Raw genomic sequence first — 12,427 nt, 5'->3', positions numbered from 1 at the left:
TTTATGTTCTGCCTTTAACAGGCACAGATACCATGTTCTTAGCCATTTACGTTTCTCACTATCCCTTTTTGTTACTATGGCTGAAACATTTTCCCTCCCTGAATCTGAAAAATTAAAAGTCCTTAGAGGAAAAAAGTATGGGGCATGTGAAAATCAAAGAAAATTCAAGTATAGAAAAAAAAAAAGAAAAATCAAACAGAATTGATCAGGGATACAGAACATAGATAAATGTGGCACTTCATTGTGTTGAGTCGAGGGGCCAGGTGCATAAACGATGCATGCACACAAAAACTGTGTATATACCTTTTACTGCACAAAAACTGGGATTTCTACAGGATGAATGTGTGATGAGACTAAAAGGTGATAGTTGGTACAGCTTTAGTCTTCCAAGGACTATTTTTCCTAAACCGTGTGAAGAAGTGGGTCTGCTCTACCCCTGGCTCTATACTTGTATGAGCTGATGCACTTTATTTCTCATTTGTAATCTTACCATTGACCTCTGCAGGGTCTCTTGCTCTGAATTAATTTGATTGCTTCAGTTACTTCCATTCTGTAGTTTTCGTTCCTTTCACGATGTTGAGACACCAAATGAAAGAGTAAATTTTTCCTGCTTTACTGATAAGTGTCTAAATTTTTACATTTGGTATATTGTACATATTTGTGCTATTACTTTCATTGTCATGCCTATGTAGTTATGGTGCAAATATTGTTTTTCTATGCAAAAATATCAAATAGCATTCATGGACAAAGAATTGGGATGGAAATCAGGCTCATGCATGTAAAATTTCATTATGATTGAGGTCTAGAAAAGAGAACCACATATATGCACAGCTTTAGAAATCTTGAGAAAATAATGCCTATTCTACTGATTGTACATAAATTTTATCCATGAACCTAGTTTTATGCATCTGGCCCCAAATGTGCTGAAAAGACTGTGGATGGATAGAAGCTGGAAGTGAGTCCAAAGTCACATTGAAAGAGTTCAGACAATGGCATTGGTGCCACGGAGGCCAACCCCACGGGCAAACTGCTCCAGCAGGCCAGAGATGGCACCGGAAGGGCTGGGCGCTGAGGATTTGAGGCCCACAGTAGAGCTGTAGGCTGCCAGGAAGAGTTCCCGCACTGCCTCCAGACGGGCCTGGCGCTCAGAGGGGAAGGGACACCTGAGAGGAGAAAAAAAAAAAAAACAACATGTAAAAGATGGCAAAAAAAATTATCATCATCATAAAGGATTATTAAGAATGATAAATTACATTGTTAAACAGCTATATGTTTCAGATATAGAGAATATATATAAAATCAAGTAGATGCCTGTCAGGAAACCACAAGAGAAAAGAAGGATGCAGACAGAGCAATTTCTGGATAAACCCTAACTGGGGTGAATTAACCATTATAGAGCTCACACAGGTCATCATCACCATCTCTCTGATTTTCCCCCTTCTTCCAAGGTCTTGTCGTTCACTAGAAATTAAGGTGCATACCAGATCAAAAATTAATTAATTTGTGTCCTTTGATGGAAACAGGAAATGAGGAAGGAGAACGCACTGGAAATTTTATATCTCTTTATTCTGTTCCTCATCTGTCACTCACCTCAGTGTGTGACCTACAGAGAATCTGTAGCAGAAAGCTATCTTTGCAGAATGATAACAATTTTTTTACAGAAGAACTTAACATACACAAACACTCCCTTAAGACTGTATGATGGTACAACCCACACCCCGCACCCTTATCCCCCGAGTTTCTATTCACTAGCAAAGCAAATCTCAAGTGATCTTTTCCAAAGCTACAAAAAGAGATGTGAATAAAATGTTTTTCCGTTGACTGGTTTGAAGTAAATCAAATAGATGTGTCACCAGAAGGTGGGAGTATAGGCCAGGTTGTTGCAATGTTGGTGGTTATAATAAAGCAGAAAATCAGTTTACTTTTTGCTAAGTCCAACTCACAATGTTGTTTCCACTCCTTATGTGTATCAAATGTTTTTCAAAACATACAAAAACAACCTTGTGCGGGGCTTTGTTTTTTTTTTGTGAATTTGATATTGATCTGCAAATACAAACATCACCTTCAACTCAAGTTTTGAAATAACCAGCAGTAGCTAAAGCAGAACTGTACTGCCTCTGCTGGTGTGCAGTGATTCTGGCGCTAGGGAGCGGTAGTGAGTAGAATAAATTACTGCAGCTGCCAAAGAAGAGTGGTGATAATAAACAAGACTGAGAATGGCAAGTGTGGCTGGGACCATAGACATAATATACGTAGACGCCTCATAGACTGGCGCTGCCTATTGGAGCCGACGTATCAGCGCGGCCGCCATTTTGGATGGGTCTCCAATGCCCCCACATTGCATTTATTTCGACTGAGGACGGTGTATATCCCCAACTACAATAATCATAACTCCCCGATTTTTTACCGGATTTTCACACGGTTTGGTTTGTTACAAACGGCAGACATTTAGTTATGATACAGGACGCTGTCACACATTAAAACTACGTTTCATGATAAAGCGAGTTTATGTTCATGCTGGAGGCGAAATTGTTATTTGTGTTAATATGTTTGGAATTACGGCCTTAATGCGAATAGCGTTAGCATATCTATGGAGATTCCCATTCAAAGTTAGCATTTAACTAGTGATCTATATGCTACTCAATGTAAGTTTGTTATTGTTTTAAATGCTCACTTATTTTGTTATAAAGCAGTGCTGTATGAGTGTTTCTTATATTTATCTCGTATGTATGCTTCTTTTGTTTCAGTTTTACAGTGCATTCAGGAGAAGGTTAATAAATATTCAGACATCATGGAGTCTCATATCCTTCTTTTGAGGAACTGTTTAACTGTAGGCCAAACTGAATCCAACGTTCACGGATGGCTGGAGAAGAAAAACTATGAGCTGCCTATATGCAGACCTAACTAAAATTACTGTACATTTTTATTTGATTGTTCTTTGACAAAATGCTGACTCTGTGCTTCATGCAGAGTTTTGGAAAAAATTTCAGCACTAAAAAAAAAAAAAAACGGTACCCATGACCACCAGACATCCATCAAGGACAAAAGCATTGGGGCTGTTTCCATCTTCTACCTAGTGCAAACATGCATCCTGGCAGATCTGATCATAAAAATGATGACTCTGAAGCAAAATTCAGATGACATGATTTTCACTTTTTGGATCTATGTATTGTGCACACATGTGATTTTCTTGCAATCAAGAGTTTAGAGGCCATAGTGTGTTCAACATTACATGACTGATCAGCAACGGGAGTTAGGGCACAAAATCATCCATATTTTTGATGATTTATGCAATTACTTCAAATCACTGTATTTAATCCTGCTCGAATAAAAAGTAAAAAAGGATTTCCTTCCCTGATCTCACTGTACCTAATTTATATCAAAATAAACACATCCTACATCTCTGAGTCAGCTATCAGTTGGGATGTAAAAAGTAAATTAACAATCCATTTTTTTTGTTAATCACAAATTCAGTAACCTGCAAGATGTCAATATATTAATTATATTAAATTACATTAATTTAAACAATGCTTTTGTCCAAAGCAAGGTACAAGTGAGGAACGGAGAGGGACAATTTATATTCAGACATTAAAACAGCTGAGATTTATCTGAGTCACATTTATTGCTAAAATTCTGACAATCTCGCAACATTTCAATAAGCTCAGCTGTAGAGCAGACATGATATAAGGGATAAAAGGACCATGAAACAGTAATTCATTTGTAATGTTTCTGTGCTAAAGGGAGTTATTCTACATTTACTTACATTCGTCCACTGGGCCCTTCATCCTGAAAACTGAAGGGCAGGGGGGAGTCATAGGCAGCAGCAATGGCAGATGAGTTGGAGGAAACTGAGGCCAGAGGTTGAGGAAAATGGGCATGGTCATGGATACTTCCACAACCGGAAACTATTTGCCAACTCCCATACTCTGTGGACAGCGACGACCCTGACCGAGTGTAGTCTGCTGCTAACCTGACACACAAAGAAAAAAAGAGACAGAAATGTAAGATGTAAAAGGAACAAGGATAAAAAGCCTATTACCAAACATTAAGTTCTAATGCTAACAAGAGCTTATCGTTGGAAGAAGGGGTTATGAGAGGCAGTCAGCCATTGAGTCCTGATCTTAACATATGCTTATAGCGAGAAGTACATAACACTAAGGGCAAAATAAAGTTTAAATGTAATGTCGCAAAAAAACAAATATAAAATAGGAAAGAAAAACTGCTTCAGTTTCAATTCACTCCATTATTTCTTAGACATTTTACTTTGTGTCATTAGCTAACGAGAAACTACAACCACCTTATAAACCCTAATATATCACTTTTCAGCACGTCATTTTATAGCATTTTAAGTGTTCAATGCAATTTTACACCATTGTGTTGCTGGTGGTGCAATATGATCTTGGCTTTAGCTCACAAAAGATCGATCCCGTTATCTTCTAACAGCCTTATGGCGCTTTTCCACTAGCTCGGCACGGCTTGGTTGTGTTTCCATTACAAACGAGTATACTTCATGCCTCCTCGACGTGGGCGGGGTCGTCGTAACACGGCTGCGCGTGTTGCTGCTCACCCTGTGGCTTTTTGTCGCACAGAAGGCAAGAGAAGAGAGCCAGAAAAGACTCCTGGCCGCCAGACAAAACAGTATTAAAAAGTACCGGAGAGTTTTGTTACGAGCTTCAAAAAGACAACGTTTGGAAGTAAGCTAACGGTTGCTAACGCTAGCTTTTATAATCCGCGTTATGACGTTTCCAGTGACGACACTCATCACCCAATCAGTGGAAGGCAGTCGGCTGACGTCACGTTTTAGTAACGCTTCGGCCCGCTTGGAACCAGGGCTGAGGTGGTACGGAAAATCGTCCCGGTTGCAGGTATGGCGTGCTAGTGGAAACACGCAATAGCGCGCCGAGCCGAGCCGAGCCGAAGCGAGCTGGTGGAAAAGCGCCATAAGGTTAATATACCTATCCTCGCCCCAGCACAGCTTCAAGTCATGGTAAGCTTTTGCTGTTGCCATACGACATGTATGTAAACCCAGAGGAGGGAGAGTGTTTCATAACCTATGCATGTGCTGCTGTTTTAGACAAGCTCTGCCGGCATACAGTTGACCTAATTGTGAGTAAACCGAGGAAGCTCCACAGTTTAGCAGAAAGCCTTTAGTGCTCATACAAAATGTAGACCTCTAAAGTTAAGTGTATATAGAAATAAGAAGTCAGGCAAACTTGAACTTGTTGGTTAAGTTATACCCCCCCACTCACCCTCTATTCGGAACAGCCAACGGGCTGCTGCCAGTTCGTGGGACACCTTGTTCTGACTGATTGGAGGAGGAGGAGCTAGAAGACCTAGCCTCACTGAAGGGATGGAAGAGCTGCTCGTCCATAGGGTTCTGCTTACACCAAACAACCATCTGAGGGGAAGATGTAGTTACTTTTTTCCTGAAAAGAGAAGAGAATATTACCAGCCATAGAAAAGCAGTTAATTTGCCTGTATTAACAGGTTCTCATCACATAATAATTGAAACATCTTGATGAGAAAGTTCTTCTGAAAACTGATGGACAGAATATTTGACATGTGATTTTAAAGACATTGATCCAAATCAGTCAAATTCAGGGTGAAGGCCCAGACAACTGTCACGTGCATATCCTGCATCTAAAGCATTCCTACATCGTTTTGGCTGCTTTAACCGTCTCAGAACCTCAAATAAACTACAACAGATAGTCTACAATATGTTTACTCGTGATATCATATATCATGAAAATGTGTTTTTCACAAAGTTCATGAATTTTTTTCTGACCGATAATCCAGTTTACAATGTCTTACACTGGATACAACTTCCTTTTATTTCTTAAACAGCAATACATAATAACCCCAAGTTAGTCACTAATCAGTTTTGTTGTAATTTTTTTCTCCAGGTGTAACCACAACAGCTAAACACCAACATTTTAGATCATGCTTTCAACACTGCTCTCAGAATAGGTTTGTTGTGCACTGGTTCCATTGCCAAAAGATGTAATTTGTGAATGGCACAAAGATAAACTATGCAGAGCTGTTGTCATCAAATACCTCCAGTAATAAAGAAAATTCTAAACTGCATTAAATCAAACCTGACAATGAGCTGCAACCAATATTTAGGGACCGAGCAGTGAAACTGCAAGGACCCTATTGTATCTGTAAGGTTTATTATTCCGTCTTTTTCTTATTCTTTGCAAAAGGTATGCGAAAACTCATGAAATTTTGCGAGCGCCACCTGCCAGTCGACGACATGAAAGAATCTAAACTTTATATTTTTGGGAGTCGCTCATTGACTCTGTAGCGCCCCCTACGATGCTTAAAAATGGTCCCCGCAATGGGGTTAGTTTCGCGTGGGACGACGAATTTCGGTACACTCATTCATCATGCCAAGATGCACAAAAAAGCCTCCTGCCGCCATGGTCCCACGTCCACAGGAAGGTGGCCATTTTGGATGGAAGGTGCATTTTGGTGCCATTTTTGCCCGATTCCACGCCTTGCATAAGATTGAACTCGTCCTACAGATTTAATGCTACAGACTTCAAACTTGGCCAGGTTACTCTTACGACATGGGGGGGAAAATTCATGGAGAAACTTTTTCAAAACTTAAAAGGTGTGGGCGTGGCAACGTCTCAAAGTTTGATGACTCGCCATCACTCGCCACAAAAAATCAAGTTGCTTATAACTCCCACATACATTATCCAATCTGTCCCAAACTCCATACGGTGAATGCTGGACCCAGCCTGAACGCAAACATATAACATAGTGACATCCTCCTATAGCGCCACCTGCTGGTGATCGGAAACTTCTCTATTTTTCCACACCTCGCATTTGATCAAACTCCTCCTACATATTTAATGCTACAAGCTTCAAATTAATTTAAAAGTACCTTAAAAAACATTACTGACATTACAATGAGTCAGTCATTTTAAAATTAAACCACTGTAGTGACACCAACGTGTACAAACACAAAGGGTCAACCATACAAAATATAGCATAAAACTATTTGAAACAATTTCATTAAACACAGGTGCATTTGAATTATGTGGACAGACATTTCTGTCAACTGTATAATTACAACTACGGTACATACAACAACTGTAGCTTTGTGGTTTTGTTTTCTATCTTGAATAGTTCACTTATATAGTTGTGTTTGACAAAATCAACAAATCATCTTAAAAGACATTTTAGGCAGTGTTCTTGTGAAGACATTTAAAAAAATAAAAATAAAAAATCTCATTCTCATTATCTATCTTCTCATCTTGAACACAAGTACCACTTTTAGACCGTGGGGGCCAGAATAGTTAATTTGATTCGTTTTTATAATATACTCTTATTTAATTGTGAGCAACTACAGCCATTGCATAACAGTCATACATAAGGACTGCAGCTTTGGCATTCAAAGACCTTGATAATGAGTAACAGAACTTTGCGGGTTAGTGTGTGTGTGAGACGCTGACCAGCTGGAGGCCTGGGGTTGGTTGGAGAATAGGTCTGCAGAGTCAGTGGTGGGGCAGGAGGCACCACCAACCTCTTCAGTGATGAGGGAAAAGTCACTGCTCAGACTGGTCACACTTCCCCGATCTCTGGACTCTGATAGAAAGCACAAGGCAGTTTCTCACCAAACAACCACTCACAGGAGCACAAGTAAAATATTACAAGCATTATAAACTTATTTTTGAGCACTTATTTTGAGAAGAGGTTAGAAACCTGCATGTAAAATTCTATGATGCAACACAATCTGGATTTTAGTCTTTTTCTAAAGAGATTTGCTGTCAGTTTCAACACTGTCTGTGCTCCTAGCACTACAAACCTCTGTTATTCATCACTTTATCAGGGAGCACAAGCGTCTATTGCTTAATCCACCAAAACTGACTGAACTGACTGGTAAAATCAATATAATACTTAGAAATGTAAACATGTCTCTATCGTTTGCAAAAATAAATTCAGTGAGCTCAAAAGGAAAGCATAGTCTTCATTACAGCTGTCTTTGCTGCATTTTCAGAACAACGTTCTATATTCTTTAACCTCACAATAGTTGATGTTTAGATTTTCCAATAAAAGTTTTTTTTATTATAAAGTTTTTGTTCACTACATTACGTGTTATTTCATAGCTGTGATATTTTCTGTGTATGACAGTATGATTGAATTTGTACTGCTGTATTTAAAGCAAATACACTGAACTAATAAAGCCATTTATGCATTAAAAAGCAACAGCTAACAAAAATCTGTCAGAGCATAAAAGAGATGCTCCGACTTACTCAACTGGCAGAGGTCATCCACAGTGAAATCACTGTCTTTGAAGTGAGAGTTTTTCCTTCTGAAAATGAACAGAAAGAGGTGATGAAATAACATCAGATATCAAATACAAGAAAGAACGGTGGAAAGTGAATTCGAACAGTTGAAAGTGAGAAGGCATGAGCCAGATATTTCTAGAAAGAGTTGAAGGAAAGAAATGCAACTGAACATTACAGCATAAATGAAAAACACACCTCTGTTTCTTAACAGCAGAGAACTTCTCTGAGACAATGTGCTTCAAAAAATTGAAGCAAAAAAAGAAAATCTGAGGGAAAGAGAATAGGATTTGGTACAACATGGAAACAGTTCAGTCATGAAAACATAAATTAAACATAATTATCAAACATGACAGAAGTATACTATGCATAAACAAACATAATTACGCAGTTTCAACTTCTCCGTTTCACTTTAAGCCATTTATTTGTTTTATTAGCATTAGTTGTACTATCTTGGGGTTTAATGGGTCATACAAATACCTGCTCACACACTGTTCTCTGCACCTCTTCCTATTTTCTTACTGTTCAGTCGTGGATCAAGCTCAATCTTTAATCATCCTAATTTTTCAACAGCTAAATACAACTACTCAAATGACTACATGTTCGTCCACCAACTTCATCCGTCCTGTTAAAAGTGCACTCAGTTAAAACTAACCAGTATAGGTTAGGCAACTTAGATTAATTGAAATGGATGTTTCTAGAGCTACAAGCCTTCATCCTAAATTTCAAGGTATCTATATTATACAGAGATATAAAATAAAATTAAAATACCTCTTCCCCTTTGGAGAGCCGATCAGGCAGCATGTGACTAGAAAGAAATACATGACATATAATATCATAGCTTATATCGTTATGAACACACACAACTCTATATATGTTTCATCCCATCATTCAAGTCCAGACAACCAAACCTGCTCACATCAGCCGATGCATCCTACAAACAACGTCACATCAACATCATGTAACACTTCTTAGGTAGACTGCAGGTGTGAAGTCGAAATTTGTCATGATAAAACACAAAAACTATCAGTCTATTGATAAGAAACCAATACAAAAATTGTCATTACAGATTAGGCAAATTAATTTGTTCAGATCATGAGTTGTAGTACTTGACTCGTGTTTTTGTTCCCACTGCTGCGAGTGCTTCATTAACCACACAGTTTCAAAGCGGCTGGTTGCCGTGCCAAGAGACTGTAAGTGCCCAATGTTTAATGGTAGGACTGGCATTGGGATAGCAGACTGGGTGGAGGAGGTGCAGGCATGTGTGCGTGCTCGCCATCTTTCTACTGCTGAACAAGCTCTTTTCATTTTTGATTATCTAGAGCATATGTGTCAAACTCAAGGCCCGCGGACCAAATGTGGCCCGCCACGTCATTTTATGTGGCCCACGAGAGCTTAAAAGGTCTGATTAAAGTCAAATACGTGCAGCGACCAAAAACTACATTTCCCACAATGCATGCCGATTATGTTACGCGCAAAGTGACGGCATCCCGCCACTGGACTGCAATGTTTCCGAATCGATGCGATTTTCCCAACAAGTGGAATTGAGAAATACAAATGATGATCCCAAAATGTCCCGGAAGAGAATAATTTTTCTATTTCAAGAAAGATCGGAAGGCGAATACGTGTTTGTGCTTCAAGGAGAAAAAACGGTATGTCTTTTGTGTTATGAGGCGGTGGTGGTTGTCAAAGAGCACGATCTACGTCCGCATTCTGAGACCAAACACGGAGCTGAGTGTGCCAACGTCAGGCCTCAAGAAAAACGACAAACTGCCCCGAGAATTAAAAGGCAAACTGCGATCGAATGTGTTCGCGAAAGCCACAACCAAAAACATGTAAATTTAAATGTACGCTGCAAATTTAAATGTAAATTTATAAGTTACATCTGGCCCTTTGAGGGCAAAGATTATGCTGATGTGGCCCCTGGTGAAAATGTGTTTGACACCCCTGATCTAGAGGGAGAGCGTAGGGAGGAGATTAAATTTCGCCCAGTTGTTGAGCAAGGAGACCCAGCTAAGGTTCTCGCCATTTTACAAGAGCTTTATGGCTGTGCTCAGCCTTATGTAACTTTACAACAGGTGTTCTTTTCTCGGCACCAGCATGAGGGGGAGACACTGCAAGAGTTCTCCTTAGCCCTGATGGCTTTAATGGCACAAGTCAACAATGTGCTCCTGGTGGGGTGCCAAATGCTGACGTTCTCCTGCAAGACCAGTTCATTGAATATGTCTTTGACTGTTCTCTATGGCAGTAACTCAAGCAGGTTGTTCGTCGCCAACCAACTGCCACCTAGTTAGAGCTATGGAGTGAGGCTATTAGGTGGGAGAGGGAAGGTCTTTGAGGGGGTGTCAGGGGCGTAGTGCTTCTTTACCATCAGCTTAGAAACTGCAGTATGGTGTGCAGGGCCGTGTACAGCCTACCCCCAATGCTGTTATATCTGGGCCAGACCTTAGTGAGCTGATGGGTCTTATAAAACAAAGGCGAGGGAGCAGCTTAATCACCTGACTGAGACTGTAGCCTCCCTACAGGTCCCCCACTCCCAAGCTAGAATGTCTCACAAGTGCCCTTTTATTTGTAGAAGGTGCCAGTAGCCTGCAAGCGGGATCCCCCGAGGCACCATGCTAATTCAGTGGCTGGTTTGAATTTAAACACTGCTGGGCTTACTCGTTCCTCTCACCCAGCGGAAAACTGAAGCCCACTGAGCTGCATAGCCACAGTTCAGTTGGGGAGTTAATTTCCTCATTGTTCAGGACCCTCCTGGCATTCCATCCTCTGTCCCCGGGATCCTGGGGATGAATATTATTCCTCGTGTTACTGAGAGCTCTTTGGAGTATATGGTTACTCTCTTTTTGACTCACCTTTTGTTTCACAGGCACCTACTCCAGTCATTGCAGCCTTACGGGCTTACCACCAGTCTACCACCTCTGTCCCAGGGAGCCTGACTGGCTTTGTGCGGGTCCGGGGCAAGCGACCTGCTCTGAGCAGTTTTCTGGTCACAACGTATTGTATGAGCTTCCTGAGTCGGGTCTACCAGCAGGGCTGCTAGCGTCCCCTTGCCTTGTGCAGGTTGCTCGGGGTACGGTGTATGTTTCTGTCGTCAATGTCGGGAAAACTGAGGTGCTCATTTATCCATGGAGTAGTCTTGGCCTCCTAAGTATGGCCCAGGTAGTAAGCCTGCCTTCTGGTGTGACCGAAGTGGGGCACACATTGGCAACCATCTCTTCTCAAACAACAGCACCCTCAGTGTCAAGTAGGAGTCACTGGATCTGTCAGCATTTACTGAGAAGGAGCAGATGGATGTAAAGTCTCTGCTCCAACGGTACCAGTCAGTTTTTTCCGCCCATGATGGTGACTTGGGCTGCACCAATCTTATTTCGCATGACATACCTCTGCTGGATGATGTCCCAGTTAGACAGAGGTATCGACGTCTCCCCCCATCAGAGTACGAGGCTGTAAAGGCTCACCAGCTTCTTGAGTCTCAGGTCAACTGGGAGAGCAGTAGCCCCTATGCATCTCCTATTGTCTTGGTCCGGAAGACGGATGGGAGTTTGCGATTGTGTGTTGACTACCGCCTCCTAAACAGCAAGGAAGGATGCCTTCCCTCTGCCTCGCATTGAGGAGAGCCTGGATGCACTTTCTGGAGCTCGTTGGTTCTCCACGATCGATCTGGACAGTGGCTACAATAACTTCTGGTGACATCATGGCTGACCCCGATTACCACTATTGCGCATATGTGTCAAGGACAGAAAGACAGACGCGGCAGTGGAAGGTGCCGCAGCAGTTTTGAGAGAGTTAAAAAAAATAAATAAATAAATTTTAAAAAATGACGCGTCGACTATTAAATGAGTCGTCACCGATTTGTGGACCTTTTTCGTTTGGTTTACCCCTGCCGCCTGGTTATCTTGTTTTTGCATGTCATTTGGTTATCTTATTTTCCCTTTTTTGTCCTTTAATAAGTTGTTATATTTACACGTACTTGCCCTGCAGGATTTATTTTGAAGCTGTGTGTCCGTTACTGTGTGTTACTTTCCACATTAATTTCCTGGGGGGGGGGACTCCCCCAGGTGGCGTTGTCGGTTAGCCTCCCTCCCCGTAACAGCATGGTGATTATGCTACACATACAATAGACTGGATGT

At 41.0% G+C, this 12,427-nt stretch overlaps 1 protein-coding gene across 1 annotated transcript in view; it reads right to left on the bottom strand.

The window, feature by feature from the left end:
* Positions 1 to 304: 304 nt before the first annotated feature.
* The window catches only part of mtmr14 (myotubularin related protein 14), a 38,035-nt gene continuing 25,912 nt past the window's right edge, over positions 305 to 12,427 (bottom strand). The window contains exons 13-19 of the mRNA XM_075461843.1: positions 9,066 to 9,102; positions 8,493 to 8,563; positions 8,262 to 8,320; positions 7,461 to 7,593; positions 5,250 to 5,426; positions 3,764 to 3,970; positions 305 to 1,163 (exon numbers count right to left, since the gene is read on the bottom strand). Of these exons, the coding sequence (XP_075317958.1) occupies positions 983 to 1,163; positions 3,764 to 3,970; positions 5,250 to 5,426; positions 7,461 to 7,593; positions 8,262 to 8,320; positions 8,493 to 8,563; positions 9,066 to 9,102 (865 nt within the window). The 3' untranslated portion in view covers positions 305 to 982. The remainder of the gene's footprint in view (positions 1,164 to 3,763; positions 3,971 to 5,249; positions 5,427 to 7,460; positions 7,594 to 8,261; positions 8,321 to 8,492; positions 8,564 to 9,065; positions 9,103 to 12,427) is intronic.

Source organism: Odontesthes bonariensis, chromosome 3 (assembly GCF_027942865.1).
Source record: "Odontesthes bonariensis isolate fOdoBon6 chromosome 3, fOdoBon6.hap1, whole genome shotgun sequence".
Classification (NCBI taxonomy): domain Eukaryota; kingdom Metazoa; phylum Chordata; class Actinopteri; order Atheriniformes; family Atherinopsidae; genus Odontesthes; species Odontesthes bonariensis.
Note: the sequence above shows the minus strand (reverse complement) of the source record. Positions and strands in the feature narration are given on the sequence as shown.